General features: G+C 36.2%; 1 protein-coding gene across 1 annotated transcript; it reads left to right on the plus strand.

Annotated features, from left to right (window-relative positions):
• Window positions 1–5,504: 5,504 nt before the first annotated feature.
• On the plus strand, window positions 5,505–18,964 carry LOC135689563 (growth/differentiation factor 6-B). Its single transcript, XM_065206819.2, has 2 exons — window positions 5,505–6,549; window positions 16,394–18,964. Exons 1-2 carry the CDS (start codon window positions 6,243–6,245, stop codon window positions 17,302–17,304), a joined length of 1,218 nt encoding a protein of 405 aa, XP_065062891.1. The 5' UTR covers window positions 5,505–6,242; the 3' UTR covers window positions 17,305–18,964.
• The last annotated feature ends 1,530 nt before the right edge of the window (window positions 18,965–20,494 follow it).

The raw sequence follows: 20,494 nt of genomic DNA on the forward strand, positions 1-20,494 counted from the left end.
TTTTGTCCTCGGATTCCCCTACCAAAGTGAAATTATTCTTTCGAGTTTCGACATCCGTAATTTTCATCTTGGTAACTTACCAATGAATAACAAACAGAAAGTCAAATTTCGCAATTAATGAAGAACTCATTGTGTATTTCCTAGGAGATGATATACACCATACTTCAAAGTAATTGTATTTTGACAAGTATGTCTGTCAAAATGCAAGATGGCTTCGGAAATTGTCGCTTATGGTAAACTTTCTTCAAAATTAAAGAATTTCAACGAATTGTTTCTCTTTGAAGCATTTACTTAGCATATTTCTAGCGTGACAAATGAAGCTTTGACTGCCTCGTAAAATTAAATATGTACTTGTCTGACAACCCAATACAGATTGAAGCGGACACTGTTAGATATGAGTAACTAACAAACATAGGCAATAAACGAGAAAGAAAATAGTTGCTGGATTATAATTTTTATTATTGATAAGAGCGATGAAATGTTGTTAGCTCCGTGAAGGATGCACCGATTTGTGCGAAATCCGTTTAAGGACACCCAAGCGAAATATGGGTGTTCTCGTTTCAAAGCCAGCCGGCCAAGAGCGCTAAGAACCTTGTACTAGCTAAACGGGAGGCGAAAGGCGTTTCCTTCGCCAAAATAGGTGTCAAATTGCTCGCTTTAAAGAATTTAATTCCATCATGGATGATATTGAAAGAGGGACCTTGATTAAGATATATTTCAAAAGATTTAGACCAGGAAAGCACGGCTTATTTGCAGATCATGATGTAATCGTTTGCTTAGATGTATATAAACAGTCGTGGATTCTGATTCAGAGCCAATCTGTAGCAACGATCTTTTCACTTCCATTCATTTCAAAGTTTAATGTGCAAATCTTAAACAAAACTGGTTTTATGGAATAAAAATTTTAAGCCAAATGATGAACATGCAAAACCTACAGTCGTTTGTAACTTTCTTGATTGATCGGGCAGATTGGTAAAGATGGGTTTCCCTTTTCATCTATACAAGGCGCAAACAATATGTTATGAGATCTCAGATAATCAGATCACTGGAAAAAAATTTCATGATAATAATATCAACACCCCTTCAGGCAAATATGATTTTTAAGGACGCAAATTCTTGTCGGATAATTGATGGGCACGCTAAAGAAGTTAGGCCTATTTAAGGCAATATAAGAAGTAGGTAATATAAAATTGTTTAAGTAACTCATGAACAAAATCAAGGAATCGAAGAGCCAAGTTATGAAATGTTTCATAAAATTTTGATTTGTTAAACGATCGTAAGAGCCTAGGTCGAGGAATTTGCACGATGTTTTAAAATGTATTGTTTTGCTCTCATTTTCATTAACTAAATATAACCATGGTAGGGCCTACTAAGATTTCGTTGAATCGTGCATCCGTAAGAGACTTAGATTGTGCTGGTCTGGAAGAAAAAGTGCAAGTCCAAAGCACAGACAGGAATACTATTATAGATATAAAATGTTAATTGGAAAGTTAAGAGAGGCTTAAGATTAAAGTATCGGAAATTCATAATGCTTTCCTGAAACTAATGCATTGGTGCGACATTTGAATAAAGATAAAGCCAATCCATATCTGTGGTTATCATTAGAACTTTGAAAATAAGATCAGCAATGCACGAAAATCATGGCAACCATTTTGTGGCTGCTTGTGTATCAGTTAGCACGTGATTTGTGATCATGTTGGATACGAATCTCTGTGGTGTTTTTGCTGAAATACCTTGATTGCTTTGATTTAAATTTTGAAAACCAAGAAAGCATTTGACTTAATGGCGAAAATTTTGATACCCTTGTTCGTGGGAGGTGCGGTTTTGAAATGGCGTTGTTAGCCTCCTTTATGACCATTTCAGCAGTAACTGCTTACTTCAAAAAAAAAATTTTTTGAAAGACTTCCAAGTAATATGAAACTGGGATTAAGGGTTGATTTAGAATAGATCCGTTAAAGTTGCTTGTAAAAATGTAAAGCTTTTTCTCGATTTATCTTTTGCCCTCATTGCTGCTTTGGTGTTCAATTTCTTAGCTATTGCAAATTGGTGACTTGAAATCAATTTTATCTTATATTCTTTCTCTCGTCTCTGCCTTTTACTATTCTTTACCTTAAGGTATTGGCTGTTATTCAACACAACTTTCAAAAACAAAATCTACTTCTTATTTCTTGAGTGGTAAATTATCCGGCTTGGTGTTCTCAATGGTTGATTCTCATGAAACTTAAGCACAGGGCTAGTTAAATTAACATAAACACCACATCACACTATTATGCGGGCGCAAAAAACCCTTTGAATTACTAATCTCTGCTGATCCTTCGATTGTTTCAGTTTTCTAACCATTGCCAGCTAATTCGTTACAGTAAACACAGATTTTATATACAAGAGAATGTTACTCTAAAATGGCGTCGTGATGGCAAGTCAGTCTCATCTGACAGGATTAACGTGGGAAAATAATATATTGTGGATAAATAAAAGATTGATAGTTAAACGACTTAATCTATATTTTGTAAATGTATTTACACCAACAAAGCCAACGAAGAAAGGTCTCAAAGTTATCATTTTGGTCCAAGGTCATTCTGCAACAAATGCTGGGCAATTGTTATCGCAAGCGCTACCCTCAGTGAAAGAGATGGTCTGGTACCCAGGCAACGCAAGGGCAAGAAGCTAGGATGAAGCCTCTGGAAAAATATCCACTAGCCCAACTTTTCAAACCATTCAAATATGTGGACTTCTTTTAAATCATCATTTTTACAGTTCAACAACTACAAAAGCAAAATGAAACATTTTTTATTCCCATACTCTGTAATTCGGTTTTTCCAAAAATCCGTTTTTTACTTATGAAATCGCAGAACAGATCACGTCATTTTAGATTCAACATTACTCAACTTATTCTCCATTTTAGATATAAACTGATCAACATCTTATACACTCTACCATAATGGACCCACACGACTTCCTCTTTACTGCATATGTATAATTACTTCAATTTTCGAGTAAACAGTTAGCTTTCTATCCTTTGCCAGCCATTTATTCATTTTTTAGTGTTTAGTGTTGTCCTCTCTTTTAAGCCAGCCAGCCATGATAGGGTAACAATTTTACTATTTTTGGAAAGTTTTGATTATCTCACTCAACGAGTTCCATCTTGTTGGGTTATTCTTTTACTCTTATACTCATATCTGCAAATATATACCTGAAAAGCAGTCATTTTGGTAAAACTAGCTATCTAAATTTAATGTTACAATCATTTGTTTAAACGACATGATTCTGCTATATTCTAATACATCATGACCCAGTTTTCCAGATGTATGCTATTTTGCAGCTTGCTTGAAGTCTAAACTACCATTTTGCAGATAATTCATGCTCACAAGGGACGTTAGCCTATTCAGTGAAGTACCTGGATCAGAATTTGTCTGCATCGTTGCATAAGTTTCAATAAGGAACAATACAGTGAATAGATCGATGTTTCAATATACACCTTGTGAAATCCAAAGAGTATAAAGTGCCGCAAGCCACTATTGACAAAATCTTGCCGGAAATACTGTTAGAATTTTTCCGTTAGACCTAAACAGTTGCCTTGTTATGTGTCTCAGTACTCTTGATCTGCCTGCAATGGTTTTGCTAAACACTGCTATTGATCAGAATAAGCCTGCATTCACAACCGAGAAACAGCGTACCTTTGTATTGCTCTTAATGCGCCTTCTCGCTTTCTCTCTTCTATAGCGATTTCTCCTATTTTTAGCACACTTGGACAGTTATTACTGTCCGCAATCGACGCAGTTTTCTACAGTGAAAAAGTTCCGGCAAAAGAGCATGTTTTGTAAATTCTCTCGTCAGGGCATTTCCTACATACGCAATCAAAAGGAAAACCAATCATTTAATCACACTAATATCTACTCCGTAATTATATTTAACAAATATAATGATAAGATTATATTTTTGATTATGTTCTTAAAAAACTGTTTATAAATTGCTGAAACTTAACCACTAGTGTTACTAAGGAATAGTCGAAATAATTTGTGGTATTGAATCTCTGCATGCAAATTTGCGATGGAAGAGCTATATCCTGCAATTTGACTAGTTTTGCTGATACAGATCCCTATTTTCTTTACCTCAGGTTTCTGAGCCAATACAGGACAAACGACCTTTTTGATGCTCTTATTCGCAATTCCACTCTGAAAAGAAAAGTTCGAATAAATATTGGATCAAACAATAGCCACGGGCAATAAAGGGCTTTTTGGGCTGAGGTTCCTGAGTTGGTTTTTTGAGGTTTTTCAAGCTTATGGCCCTGTAAAGGTGAATGTTAAAAAAAAAAGGCAACAACAGTTACAACCAAGTTATTTCTTCACATGCTAGATGAAGTTCGTGAAAAGTAAGACGAGAAATAATTTTACAAAAATTCTTTTGAGAACGGAATATGATGATCGCAAAAGCTTTCAATTGACATAAAATTTCAGTACGGAATGTGTATGAAAAAAGAAGATATAGGTGTGTTGCAGACGGTTTTAATGGAATGGCCATCGAAAGTTTATAGACCCTATCTATTTTGCTGTTCCTGGATTTCATCTAAATTCATCTTTCATCAAGAAAACATGAATGTTGGACATTTTTCTTTTCAGAAAGAAAGTTGTCTAAGAACATCATTGCCAACAATATATTCGGTTTGCTCTATCACATGTAATTTAATGTAATATGATTTAATATGATGCAATACAATACTAAAATATAATATGATGTAATATAATATGATGTAATATAATATAATATAATATAATATAATATAATATAATATAATATGATATAATATAATATAATATAATATAATATAATATAATATAATATAATATAATATAATATAATATAATATAATATAATATAATATGATATAATATAATATAATATAATATAATATAATATAATATAATATAATATAATATAATATAATATAATATAATATAATATAATATAATATAATATAATATAATATAAAATAAAATATAATATAATATAATATAATATAATATAATATAATATAATATAATATAATATAATATAATATAATATAATATAATATAATATAATATAATATAATATAATATAATATAATATAATATAATATAATATAATATAATATAATATAATAACTTTCTAAAAGAATTGATTGATTACAGTACATCGTTCTCAATCACTTTCTGTGGATCCGGAGGTCCAACTTTCGTGTTGATTGTTCACTTTATACATAGTTTCTTCTTGTGCAGAATCATTACATTTATATATTGGAAAAGTATTTTTTTTCATTTTGTTCTACACTGTTTCTTCATAATGTTTTTACTTAATTATTTTTGGCGATTTATCGAAAGGAAACTTCACAATTCTTCGCTATATGACATATAAGCTTCTCTTCCTTGATTTGTGGTCCGATTTTTAGTAAGGTTCTTAGTGGACGATCCGGGATCCCTGTTGGCCAATCACAGGGTGCATAGCTTTTTAATTTTCTCGCCATCCTGAAGGTTTAACACTTGGTGCGGATAGCGTCAACACGTTCTCAACACTAGTGGTAGGTCACTGGACTGGGTTGTTCGACGCACACTCTTCAATAGAACGGTTTCACATCACACAAACGCAACATACTTTTGTGGAAGGAGAGAAATTAGAATTTTTGCTTGAGAAATTGCGTTTTCGTCTTATAGTAAACAATTGGTTATTTGAAACAAATCAGGGATATGAATGTGGTTTTGAATGACACCCGTCATCTCGCGATTTAGATGCTAGAAGGTGGAGCAATTTAGAACATACAATGGATTTTGTGTACGAATAACAAAGGATTCCGAGATTTGATTAACTTGACCCTGGAAAGCACATATAAAGGCACAATACAGTGGGATTTTGTGCTACCAACGTGGGCCAGTATAAAAATCGCAGATATTGACCAGTTCTGTTCAAAAGAGCCTCAAAGTTGTCGGGCGCATAAACGATTTCTCTATCATCGAACCTTGCTGATCAAGACCCAGTTGGAAGAAGTGTGTAAAATATTTGCTATAATCTGAGCAGTTCTTTAAAGTTACTTATTTAGCTGATATCTTAAGAATATCGGATTTATAATCAAAATCTAAGGAGGATTTAGTCATCTGTAACATTTTTGTTCCAATCTCGTCTCTTTTCATTTGGAGCTATTTGGAACTGGTTGGCACTAGCTGCTGTGATTCTGGTCACTGGTGCTGCACAAGCTGTTAAAATCTTCAATAATGGCAGGGCAAAAACACCCTTTTGTTGTTTCACTTTTGCCATTAATGACATACTTTACATGTATTTGGACAGCAGGAACATTTAGCCCAAGACATTACCGTCCTGCAGAAGAAAACATCACAAGGACTCTCATTGATATGACGCAAGAAAGTCTGCTGCGTTCGTTTGGAATGGACATGAAGCGAAAACCATCCAAATCGTTCACACCGCACGATTACATGATCGAGGTTTACTCGCTGTTGAGCGGCGATGGTGATGTGGCGCGAAGAACCAAAATTAACACCGTGCGTGGAATAATGGACACCGGTAAGTTTGCACTAATCATTCAAAATTCAGCTGTCCTTAAAATGTACAAAATTTTGTAAACTTCATCAGTCATATGTTTAGTTTGATCCTTTTTTACCAAATATACTTAGGTTCATTTCTAGGTTCATCTATCTATTTCCCCAACATTAGTCACAGTAGTGTAGCCTTTTCATGAATGCCTCAGAACGCATTAAGCAACCCAATCAGTCAATTTCAAATCAAGGGTCTCTCCGTAGAATTGAAACCTTAAGCTTCTGAGCGACATTCAAACTTATGAATATCGAAAACTGCAAGACAAACTTATGAATATCGACTTTGCTAAAATATCGTGAGAAAGATTTCTGACAGTTAGGAACCGCTAGGAAGTCAGCCAGTGAATTAACTATAGCATGGATTTAGAAGCAAATCTTTCGATCCACAAGGCACACGATCACTTCCAGTGTAATATTTCTCGCGTTGCGGTATCTACATATTTATTCACTTAAAACCAAATTCAGAGTAAATGGATTTCCCACTCCAGAGAACTAAATCGTTTAAAATTTAGATTGCAATATCCACCAAAAAGATTGTAAAACGATAAAAAACAAAGATGTTTAAAATGTAATTGATGTGGATATTGCTGTCATGTTTATTGATGGTGGTTTTCGAGTGAGCGTAGTCTCGACGCCTATTGAGGCTGGAAAGCGAACCATCTTCAGACTCATTCTCAAACGCATTTTTCCTTCCTTAATACTGTGGCTCGACTAACCTTTATATCATTGTGAGACTTATATTAAGTCTAATTATTTTTCTTTCCATTGGCAAATTCTTGTTGCTATAAGAATTTCTGTATTTAATGTCAGGATTGTGACGTGATCGTTTAGCTTTCATGGGAATTAATGAATGAAAAAATGTCGCATTGGTCTTAGGGATTTAATTACTATGTGCTTGAAAGTTCGGTTATTATCATCTCCTAGTGGTTCAGAATTTCTAACAGCTCCTGAATCACCACAGACAAAAAGCCCAGTTTTTGAAATTCAAGTATTTGAGACTCGAATCCTGGGGCGAGAGTTTAACACGTTGAAAGCGCAGGCATTTGTCTTAATAGCTACCGTTATTCTGTTAGACCGGGTAACAAGAATAGGGAAATTTGTTAGAAGTAGGCGAGTCGAGTGTCCAGTCGAGCAAACCATTCACAAAACTTTGTTAACAGACAGATAGGAGAGCTGAAGCGATATCTTTTGAAATATTCGGTGGATAGATCTTGACATTAAAACACCAGTTCCCGAATCAAATCGTCACCTAGCATAGGACTTTATTCTCACACTTACCGCATTTCCTGAGTAAAATTGACACCTGGTTTTGATTAAGATCTAAGGATCAGCAAAGTATTTCTACCAGCTCTTTTTACTGCGATTCCACAAGATCCAAGGCACGTGTTCACCCAAGACTTGCAAGCACGGCTTTTTTTGCAATCTTGAAACGTCCGTTACATACTTTTGTGTGAGGATACATTAATATCTTACATACAGACATTTTTTAAATATAGGCTCGAAGTGTAAATCAGTGTCAATTTTACGTTAATGCCAAACTTTACATCAAACAGTATTTTCTCTGAAATTGGGGAAGGCTAAGACGAGTTCCTGAAACGTTTCTTGGAAATGGCATGAAATTTGTACGTTGCATCAGCAAAAGAGTCGTGAAATTTATTTCTTCTGCACAAGAGATTTAATCTTGCACCAGCATCAGTTGCATGCCTAAGGATATAGGTTTTTTGCTACTTGGTAAAGCGCTTTTTCTTCTAGCTTTAATTAAGTTTTCCTTACTACCAATTTTAGTCCCTTTTTCAAAATATCACTATTTGGCAATTTTCAGCAAATCAGATTTAAGATAAGGGCCACGTAAACTACTTCATCCTATTTATATCACTTCTCAGCTCAATAATTCCACCTATCCAGAAGAGCTGCGTGAGACATCGGCAGTACTGCATACCGACACCAACACAACAGCATCACCATATAGCCAAACCCGATTTGCCATTCAAAGCACTCTGATATCAAAAAAACTTTTTCTACCACTTTCCGGTTTCATTATATCTGTTACTTTTCGATACCTAAAATTCTGTTGTAATGAGTCATGCTGCCATAGCTCATGTGAGGCTGATGACGTCAGTCTTTCCTAAGCCTCCTTACTCAGCAATTTGACAGGACATTGGAAATATTGCGTAATAGACAAATCCCACTTGCTTTGGCTTCAAACCTAATCCTAATTGCTTTCGTATGTTGACAAGAAATAACACTGAAGAGAGGGGGGGGGGTGGTGTTTTAGTCGATGGTAGAATGGTTTTTATAATATTTTTGGTGATACTTTGTACAACCTTCTTGCAATGACAGTCCTTTTTCTCTTTCACTTTTTTCTCCTTCACCTTTTTCTGCCATGCTCACATCCTGCCCTTTTTTCCTTCACCTTTCTCTTCCATTATCACATTTCCTTCTCGCTTTCATGTTGTGATTTCCTAACCAGTGCTGTTGTTGCTGTTGCACATCTAACATGCTGGATGCAATTGGGCTAATTGCAAGTTTGAAAATACTACAAATGTCATAACAGACGATTTCCTTGGTGGTCATGACATAATGTAATTTAACATGTAATTTAAAATTATTGAAAACGCCACCCCTTTTGTGGGTGATATTTTGTGCAATTTCATGGCTGGAATCCTACAATGCTTTAAGCCCATTATTTCCAATAAAATTATGAAGTATGGGATAGAGGGTGTGGGAAGATGACAAACAACTCCTAATGTGTTTTGAAAGACTTGATAATTTTATGACAGGAAACCAGAAGTAAAAGTGAAGTCAGTTGCTGAGGCTTTGTACGTCGTTTAATAACCCTTCCATAATCCTTAACATTTGAATTGTCTGGAGACGTACATCTGCTTGAAACATCACGTTGTTTTTTGGGAAAAACCGACCACAATTTATATAATTCACGTCTTAATTATTAAAAATATCTTTTTGTTGATCCGTAAATCTGCCAATTTTGTACGAACACAAGTTAAGTTGACCATTGCTAATTCACCGTATAAATTCACTTCTTGGATCCCTTGCAGCTTTTGCTGTGGAGGAGCCATCTCAAAATCTTTGGTGAAAATCTCGAAATCGCCGTCAAAATTTTCCATTACCAGACCCACTATCAAAATGCTTATGTTATATTCGTATGATATATTTAATCTTGTATAATCTTTAGTTCTAAAAGCTAAGTTTATCGAAGGCCTGGTTTTTGAACGGATAAGAAAATGTTTCTTATTTCATTACTGTTTCGATTCAGAAAAGAATCTATGTAGGCCAGTGTAGGCCCAACTCTTTTAAAGAAAAAAGCTTTGCTTAATAACAACATCAAGCTGAGTCAGGTGCTTTGACAAGCTACACTCATTTTTTTTATAAAAAACAAAGATCGATGTTGAGTACTCCAATTTCTTAATGTTCTGGAAATTTCAATACTCACTGTTTCTTAAGAGTTTCTTAATTATGATGTCATGAATGATGTTATGAAATGTTCGTCACCTTTTTTCACGTCAAGAGATTCGCTTCCATTCTGACGCTGTATTTAGACGCGGGAAGTATATTTTTATCCCTTGTGTCTTGATTTCTAGGCCATCAGGGCAATCATGTTCTTTGATTTTGCAAAATTTCGTTGTTCTCAGTTTTATCACGATTTAATAGTTTCTCAATATTTTTGCTTCGAGTACTGAAGTTTCTTAATTTTTTCTGACTGTCCAATACTCGTTTCTTATAGCCAGTTTCTTATAAAAAAGAGTGTATTCGCTGTCATTTGAGTTTCTTCCTTATCTTTTTGTTGTAACACAGCCTTACACTTGGCAAACACTCATTGTGCCACGAAACCATAAGCTCATTTCCGTCCAAAAGTTGGCCTAAATTGTTTCTTGGCACTTTATCATTGGCTACGAAAAATGGCATAGTGTGGTTTCTGTTGGATTAACAAGCAAAAACGGTACTTTTCACCGCACTAATGTTAAACATCTATATTCAACCTCTATGGATGACTTGCAAGGTCAGTCATTCACCTCTCTAACAGTTCGAATATTTACGACGTGAAGCCTTTTTCTAGCTTAGAAGTCACTTCATTCGCTTTATTTGAAAAAAAATTTAACATTGTCAAACTACGAAAGCAACAGCCTTGTTATTAAAAGGCCTTTTCCGATTGCTATTAACTAGTTGGATTTATTTTAATCGTTTTGCTTCGAGTTGCTCTCTGCCTGTCAACTATCTTTATTCACAAACTCTACCTCTTGACCTGGTCATAAGGTCAATAGTCTAACACAAGTATACCCTCAAATCTCTCAAGTCCTGTAAATGACACGTCACTCTTTAGCCACCATTTATTTACAATTCCTGTCAATTGACTAGACTAGACAGATTGCCATATTCTGTCATTCACAGCAGTCTATTTTCATATTCCTTTAGATATTTTCATTGGTACTTAACTGGCCCAAGAAATGATCAGATATATTTTGAAGATTCGCAATAGGTGTGCTCAATTCTTATACTTCCGCTATATATCTTTAAAATTCCAACTTGAACCTCTTTCTTCTAACTTGAAACCTCTCTTTACGCTGTCTTGCCAGCCAGCGCACATCATAACAGTCACAAGATGTACCATACCAAAATATCTATTATTTCCTTTTCAATCTGCTATGCTATCCGTTGCGCAAAGCCAAGAATATTCTTTCTATTTACCTTTGAAATCGGAAATTGAATTTTTAATCTTGAGGTAGCACTTATCTTTGCTAAGTCACGATCTGCGGAGATCAGGCCCTTGGTTTGTTTGATTACTCGGATCTAGCACTTAAGATGTTGTTCACTTTGGGATTAGTCGTTTCAATGAGACATACACATGTGCTCAAGTTTACCGAATCATTTTGTTTGAAACCATCATTAGTGCTTCAATCCCTTAATCTACCCACACATTCACTGTGCAATAGGACTTCAATCTTAAGTGTTAGTAGCCATGCATTTCTTCGTATTATGTCCTTAATTGTTTATAATTTTCCACTTAAAAGGCTGTTTGCGCGAAGAAAAAGAAGGCTCATTAGCCATTTTTCATTCAACGGAGATTTAGAGAAATAAAATGTCTATTCCATGTCTATTCCGTGTCTATTTGTTTTGCTTTTTCGTCAAAAACACAGCCTGGGAACTCTTCAGAAACGGCCATTTGTTTCGAAACGAAAGTTTTACGACAATTTTCACGAAGAGTCCCACATATATAACGTTTCCCTGGTCTTTCACCGTGGCACAGACTTTCTATGAATGGCATGAAAACCACTATGAGAAGTCGACATCATCGAAGTGTGTTGCTTTATAACACTTTAATGTCGACAGGCTGTTTGCTGCTCTCGCTCTGTAGGGCAATTACACCAATGAGTTGGAAGCTAAAGTTTGAAAAACTTTTTGTTAAACCAATACTTTCATCGGTGCTTTTAGACGAATGATACAAAATTTAGTCACTTAATTCACAATAGGAGTCCATGACACACTTGTGGCATCACATAAAGACTGATCCGTTCAACTATTGATTTCCCTAAATACATTTGGTCGATAATTCTTTTGCTTTTTTCAAATTTTTTTCTTTACCAAGAAAAGAGTGGGCTTGAGTGGTTTTGCTTGTTTTTGCAGCCTAAGCATGCTACGAAAGATTTTTGTTACCATCGGACTAAATCTTACAATATATGCTTTGTCTTTCTTATATCTCTTTTTTAGTGAACTTTTTACCATCGCTAATTTTTTGGCTCATTCAAAGTGCCCTAAGCAAACTTGTCTCCCTCGTGTCAATACTGGTAATAAATTGGTAAAAGTAAGCGTGCTTGCCAGTTTTGGCAATATTTCAACCTGTGAATATTCAACTGGCCAGAATATTGAAAGCATTACGCAAAAAAATGATAAATTATGAAATACGATCATTTTGTCGCGTTTTATTTTCATTTTTGAAACTTGATTCAATATTCAAAATAAATGAAAAGTTAAGACTATTAATTTCTCACATTATCACTATCAATATCAGTATTTGCCCGCCATTCTTGCGCGGCAATTTTTCGTACCGCGCGGCTGAATTACCGCATATTGGTTTAGCGTGACATCATGAGACACTGTGTGCGCTGGGTCGACTTATTTGAAAAGCAAAACAGACAAATCTCGTCGGTCTGGAGGTCTTCCATAAATCTTGAATCATAATTTCAGCTGTCATCGTGCCTTTTGAGATATTTAGTTGTCAAAAAGCTACCCAAACATTGCTTTCCTATTAACGAAACCCCATAATTGACATCTGGTCTCTCCTTGAAGTTATGTTTTCGGAACATCTCCATGTTTGTTTCATAATATGATTCGTATGAAAAATCATATTTCATTGAAATTTAAAGCATTGCAGCGAAGGCTTTATTTACATATAAAAAGCGGCGAAAAGATCGTAAAGTATTTCATGATATCAATCATCGAACACCTGTTTCAAGTTTGAAGCCCCTACCGACATCGCTGAGCGGTACCTCACTTCCAAATTCACGCCGATAGGGTTAAAATCAAATTTTCAATTCATACACTGTTCACATACATTGCAGTGCCTATTTATCTCTTCATTGCAATCAAACAAACTGGCAGCTGTAAATAACGCAGTCTTTTCTAGGGCTTACGGTGTGCATTTCCTCTTTCATCGGTGCGATGTTGCGGGCAAGATAAAATTTTATGCTAACACAAAGCTTAGTGGGTTGCCACGATTTTAATTTATGTGCATGTATTAACTTGTTGGGATATTTACGTATGCGTTTGGAAAGAGAAGAGCGACGTCATATAGATATCTACTGAATTTGACCAAGTCATTTGTCCCTGTTTTCGTATATAAGTGGACTAGGCCTTGCTGCGATTTTCCCTTGCTTATTCATGCGGTGAATGAAACACCGATCTCTCTGGATAATCTAGCAATGTCAGAACTACCGGTTTGAAGCTTGCAACGCCATATCAAATTTGTGCAAGAATTTCCTGCCTTGCTGGGTTCACCGCGCGTTTGTTTTAGCACTTGGCAAGCCGCCCTTTCGCAAATTAAGTCAATATACAAAACAAGCGTCATATGAGCAAGGTCAAAAATTTCCCCTGAATTGTGCAAATGCCTATGCATTGCCTATAACCAATATGCCAGCAGAGATTTGTGCGTCAGAAGGGACTAACCACGCCTTGTCTTTAATTGTGCGATTCAAATCGGAATTGGGATGAATTAAGAGGCATCTATACGTATACATCGTCTAACCTGCGATGACCGTCTGGCACGCACAAAATAGGTATTTTTCTACAGCAATCACCTTTGATCATATGATCTTCATTAGTAAACATCATTGGCAAAATCATCATAATCATTACAGATTGTTCATAATAATCATCATGATGTAGTACATTCCTGATTATGCCTCTTCTTTATTGCCATACTCAATGGTATGTTTTAACAGTTGTTTATTTACATTTTTCGCCACACGAGCTATTCTCAAGAGGCGTATTTATTTCAAGTGCCTGACCAATATTGGGAAATAAACACCCTTGCTAGAGCTTGTCATTGACCAAATTTCACATTCGGGCAATTTTGTTTGTGAATGCCATAGGCTTGTGTTATCTTGTCAAGCAATCCTCTGCCGAGTTGTTAAACTGATTGTGCCCTCCTATTTGAGAACAGAATGCAATCTCGCCCCGTCTTCGCGACCTGCATCAAATCTTCACTTCTCTGTAATACCCTTGCAGATGATCCTAATTATAGTGTGCTGTAAGTAGAAGGCAGTTTTACAAATCAGCATTGTGTCACCTTCAGATTCTCTTGTTTGACCCTTCTAACGAAAGATTCCTCTCTCGCTCTCTCTCTCTTTCAAACAAGGCACCAGTGCTGTCGCCTAGCCATGGAGCTTAAGAGCGTGGTATGCTCCAAACTCATTTGTCGACAAAGTGGGCAAGTCATCCTTTATTTGCTGACAAATCTGAAAACTTGCCGAAGAAGCACCCCTAAATCTCAAAAGACTCCTTGTTTTTACAATGACATTTTTATTTCCAAGAGAGGTGCCACCCCTCTATCCCCCGACCCCCTCTCGTAGTTTAGGCCATGTCAGGCACCTTCACTCTTGTTTTGTAACAGTAACAACACCGGGCACTAAGAAGCTTCCGGGGCTGGATACGTTGAATGCTTACCTGATTTTGACTTCCTCTTTCGTAACTGTAAGCTCTTCCATGCTGAAAATGGATGAATCCGGAACGATTTCCTTCAAATTAGTATCTGTTACCGCTAAAATAGTTAGGATTCGCTTTTAGCACACGATCAAATAAAATTCACTCTTAAAATTTCGTCCCCAGACATATTTTTGCCTAGTATATAATTCGAAGTTATCAAAGTAATTTAAGAGTAATCAAAGTCTCTACTACTTATGAACTTTTTTCACAAGTTATTTTTGAAAATAATGTAATTTTCTGGGGAAAATATCAAACATACCCAAGAAAAATATTTTCTCATTCAATGGTTTCAATTAAGAGAAGTTTAGGAATGAACTTAGACTCAATATCAAAAATTTAATGAACATCAAGGCAAAAAAGGTTCTGTGATTCAAAAACTTATAGTTAAATTAAAAAAGAATTCGAAGATATGTTCAGCACAAAAGATTGATAGACCGTACTATCCAAACAAACCCCCTTCCTCTCCGTAAGATACCCCGAGATTCAAAGACGACTTCGCGAAAACCAGAGGAGCATTTCTAGTTCTGCATTCAGTGGGTTTCTGTGTCAGAACGACCTTGAGGCTAGTGAACTGAACCTATAGCCTGCTCTTTCTAATCATTGGGTATTTCATTAGTGAATCTTGGTTAGAACTAGGATAGATTTCTTATTGTCATGCTCTTTTAATTAGAAGTGTTGAATTTAGATTTGAATGGAATTAAAAAGGAATCTTTTTTGCTAGGGGCAATTAGCTCAATAATCAAGGTTAAGATGCAATATTTTAACCTTCTTAACATGGTAAACATTTAATGTATAGAATAACTTTTAATGTAAATTCTTCATTATAAATCATTACATTTTTGCAATCGTTTGTAATAACAAAAGCCAGAAGTCTTAAAGGTTTTTGATATGTTGTCGTTCAAGGTAGTTAAACGTCGAGTTAAATTAGTCTCCTTGCGAATAAACTCTTAATTCATACTCTGTTCCTGGCAAAATTCCATTCTGTTATGAAAAATATACGACAAGATGCTAACTAGAATTAGTGAGAATCAAGAAAATTGCTGTCTAGTTGTTTCTGAATTCGATATAGCCCGTGAGATTGCCACCTTTGCGAGAGGCGTGTTTATAAAAAGTGTTTCGTCATTATGGAGTTATCATTGCCTTATGTGAAAACGAAACCACCTTAGAACAAAACGCAAGGCAATTTACCATAGCCATGGTCAGCGATGGGACAGAAAGTTTAATCGCCAGCCTTCTTGATTAAGTCAGAGGGGAAGCCACAGAGACCTCTTTGAGATCGCTTTCCACAGGGATAGTAGTTGTTGAAACGTCAAAAACGTGAAGTCCAACGCAAAGAATTTAAAGCTTTCCAAGGAACAGAAGCTAAAGGGGGTGGGGGTTGACATAACTGCTTGGTAATGTGTGTGTGGGGGGGGGGGTGCACTTTATCTTGGCAACCTTGTTAGTCTTAATTGTTAAACTTGTTGTTTTTTCTTGTTGTTGCAATCAACAGTTATGGGTACTGCATTTTCCAGCTGTGGATATTTTTTATAATTACAATTGGATAAACTCTTTGCTCAATAAAAGTTCTAAAGTAAACTTATTTCTCATTGCAGATAAAAACAAGGAGTCACTTTTTCGAATACTCCATCAAATATATCATTTCGACATCTCTGGGTTGCCGAAAGAAGAAGAACTGCTTGGATGCGAATTTCGGTTACTCTGGAGTCCCTTCAAAGTTGCGTCAAGGTTTCGACGATGGCGAAACTTCAACCAGAGAAAATCCTATCAATTAGTCTTACTTGGTATTTTACCTGATGCCAACGAGTTCAAGACAAACTCGACGGTCTCGAAACGGTTAAAGATTATGCGCTTGGCAACTCACATTTTCGATCTTACGATGCCAACCCCAAAGTGGATTTCATTCGACAAAATTGCCAAGTTTTCACAGCTTCTAAAGGACAAAAATATCGGTGTTATGAAGCTTGCGGCGTACGTTGTCGATAGAAGTAATGGCAACATCGTTTCGCCTGATGAAATTGGTTTCAACAAAATGGGTCGAAAAGACAAAGAAAACGGCCTAGTTGTCATGTTTTCCAACGATAAAACAAAGAAAAACGAGGAAGAGCAGTTTCTAAAAGGGCGAACGAAACGAGGTGCGCGACGGGGTCGAAGGAAAGATCGAAAAAGCCACTCAAGACGGCGAAACAAAGCTTTATGCAGAAGACGCAAAATGTATGTGAATTTCGATGATTTCGGATGGACAAACTGGATAATTGCACCAAAAGGCTACGAGGCATTTTACTGTCGTGGAAGCTGCGCCTTTCCTATTCCAGGGCACTTGAATCCAACAAGTCACGCCGTTATCCAAAGTACTATTAGCAGCATGAACTCACAGTTCATGAAACCGGCTTGTTGCGTGCCCGATAAACTAAAAAGCATAGCAATGCTATATTTAGACACAAACGATCGAGTAGTCTACCAGAAAAAGGAGGACATGGTAGTCGTGAGTTGCGCCTGCAAATAAATAGGTGCATTGCGATCGGAATCCTGCAGAGGTAATGAGGCGATACGAAGCCAGCCGCAACCACCGATTCGTGTGCAGGGAAGAGCGACCACTCGGCTATTCATTCGAGTAGGCATGAAATCTCAGGGATTGTCCAGCACGAACGAGGTACGCCAAGTCAGATATTGATGAAATACCTACTGAAATTTGATGAACTTACGTGATTCTGTGAAGCGAACATTGAAATGGAGCCCAAAACTACCTCTACAAGTGAAGAGGCCTAAACGTTTGGCTCAGGGTCAATTTCCCTTTAGTTTCCTTGAATTCATCGTGCGAACAAGACGGGAGTGTATGACCAGAAATAATGTAAAATAAAAATTAGACAGAGTAGTTGTGTAAAGATAATCTTAATATGTCAGCACCAGCAGCCTTTCCAAGAACAAATTCAACTACTTGTGTTGCAAAAGTGAATTGTTCACCTCAACTCTATGGGATATATCAGGAAAATGCGAAGGTGCATTTATATCCCTGATAATCCCGTGTTTAGTCGTCATTTTGATGCTTGCTTGCTTTTAGAATAGTTTCCGATCTCATTGCATAGCGATCACATTAACGTTCAACATTTAGGCAATCGCATTTTGATCAAAGAATTTACAAAAAGATGTTCCAAGATATAGCTACCGACCATTGGAATCTTTATTATGTCGTGGTCATGGTGTTTTATTAGCTCGATACTATCGTCCAGGTTGACGTGAGTTTTTTCCATACAATGAAGATTTCGTCAATCAATAGTCCCCTGGCATCTTTCTTCAACAAAAACCGATCCATTTTCTTTACGATGGGACATTGATATTTTTACCCAAAATGTATAAAGCAGGAGCTGCTTCTTTGAGGTTGTTTTTCTTTTTGACATCGTTATGCATTGCAGACGTTATAAACTTTTGAGCGTTAGAAAAAGCAAACATGTAAATTACTTCAGCTGGGTTTTAGCATCAAATATATTTTGCATGGTCTTTACGTAAAGTTGTGACCCCACCTTTTCCCTTGTACATCAAACAAAATGGGAAAGCTATAGCTGTAAGTAGGAATGGTGTTAGAGTTCACCCTTGTACCAACCCTATTCACACTCGGTGAATAGGATTTGCATTCACATTCGGTTAATCAAAAGGAATTACAGCCCAAGTTCCAGATACTTTAGTGCCATATCTGTATCACCAGGTACCTTAGTTTCTTCAAGGAAATGTCAATGTTTCAATCCTTTTTTGCTCATAACCATTTTTGACGTCACGTTTTAACTTATTATCAATGATGTGGTTTTGAACATCCACTCGAGTAGTACTAAAACCCACAAAGCCTCCCTCTTTATCGACCAGAAGCAATTTTTCCGAGGGCAATATACGCACTTAGTTTAATCATGAGGCCGTAACTGCCTATTTTGTGGCTTTAGGTCCAAACAAGGAAGGCAGAAGCTGGTAGTCTCTGTGTTTCTGGGCAGCCATCCCTTCATTTTGAATATTTATACACTGTGAAAATAAGTAAATTGTAATAATTAGAGTCCATCGGGATACGACCAAAGATTTCGTAATGGAAAATTCGCGCATTTGTATCTGTATTATCGGTGTACCGTATTATTAACGCTAATAATCATCAAAGATAAATTATGAAATATTCGTATGGAGCAGACTTTGTCTTTTTTCATTGTTTGCGTTATGTGAGCCTGTGCTCAACTATCTGAGCAAGTCTGTCAACATTGCCGAAGAAAAGGATTCATACAGTTCAAAATTCCCACTCATTGTCGCCCTCAATGCTCTAGACCAGACCAGGGTATCTTACAGCCCGCAAGCCACGTCCGGTCCTTTGGACGTCCCTGTCCAGCCCGCGTGACTGTTAGGTCAATCAGAAAATGAACTTTTGAAGACACATATTTTCACACTTGACCTGCACCACAATCTCATGTTTTAATAAATGTATGCAACATCTATATCTGTATGGTATTATTTATTGCATTGGGAGAAAGTAATTGGACAGAAAAAAGTTATCCTTGGTTTGGCCCTCCGGCATGATTCAGGTTTCTCATGTAGCCCCTTTTGAAAATCAATCGCCCACCACTGCTTTAGGTCATTGAAAAACGGCACTTTCCTTTTTAAAGAGCCCTTGTCAAGATGGTTTCATTTATTCGTTTGGATAAAAAGAACCCCATGATTGCCAAATAATCTTTGATGGACACAAAAAATATGCAAAGAGAACAAAGCTGCTTTGACGAAGAAAATAACTGGTAGTCATGAAGAAAACTAAGGCTTTGCATGGAGTTTGAATAGCTGAGTATTTGATGATGCTGGTTAATGGTTCAGCATTCAGAAACCAAAGATACAAGGACTTCAGGGTTGTTTTTGAAATCCAAGACCGGTGTTGTAGACTATCATTTTGTCATATTTCAATACCAACTTGCCGTTCTAAGAATTTTCCTTTAAATCCTATATTGTAAACCCACACGCTATAATCTAGAGGTACCTCATTACAAAGGACTCTGATTTCAGAAAGTGGTGACCACATGTGTGGGCTTCTGCCATATCTGAATTATGTGTTTGCGTACGGTTTATTTTTAGTTTCTTGAACTAAGGCTTTTTCTCGTGCAGCAAACAGAATACTGGTCATAACCAAATAGAAAATACCTTACAAATTTTACCGTCCAATATTGTTATCTACTCAGTCAGTAGCCAAAACACATTTGTCTGTTTTAAGAGCCGTTTAAAATTTATAAATATGTATAACTGCTTTTCATAATAATATCTTCCACAAATATTGCGTGGTAAGAATATGTCGAATTGTCTAACGGTCACGAAAAATAGTCGGCTATCACGAGTTATTTGGTTGATTGATGATTGGTTTGTATTTCCATGATGTCATTCAAAGAATATCTTTACCCACTTTCAGGCACCCTACTGGTTGCTAAATTGATATGAGCTGCATCTAAAGCACATAATGTTGTAATTTTCCCATTTTTGATAAACTTTCATCTGGCGTAATACTGGTGATAGGCTACCTAAAGCTTCAAATATGTTTGTGCAATTAGAGCCAGTTTTGTATATTAATCTTTACGCATGATAGTTAGCCAACTTAATCTTAAGTATAACACTCATTGTCAATATTGATTAGAATACTTGAGTCGTGAATCGAATATTTCAGAGACCCTCGGGATGATATTTGCTAA

Source organism: Rhopilema esculentum, chromosome 5, assembly GCF_057945365.1.
Source record: "Rhopilema esculentum isolate cy_ngs chromosome 5, ASM5794536v1, whole genome shotgun sequence".
In the NCBI taxonomy this organism is placed as follows: Eukaryota; Metazoa; Cnidaria; class Scyphozoa; order Rhizostomeae; family Rhizostomatidae; genus Rhopilema; species Rhopilema esculentum.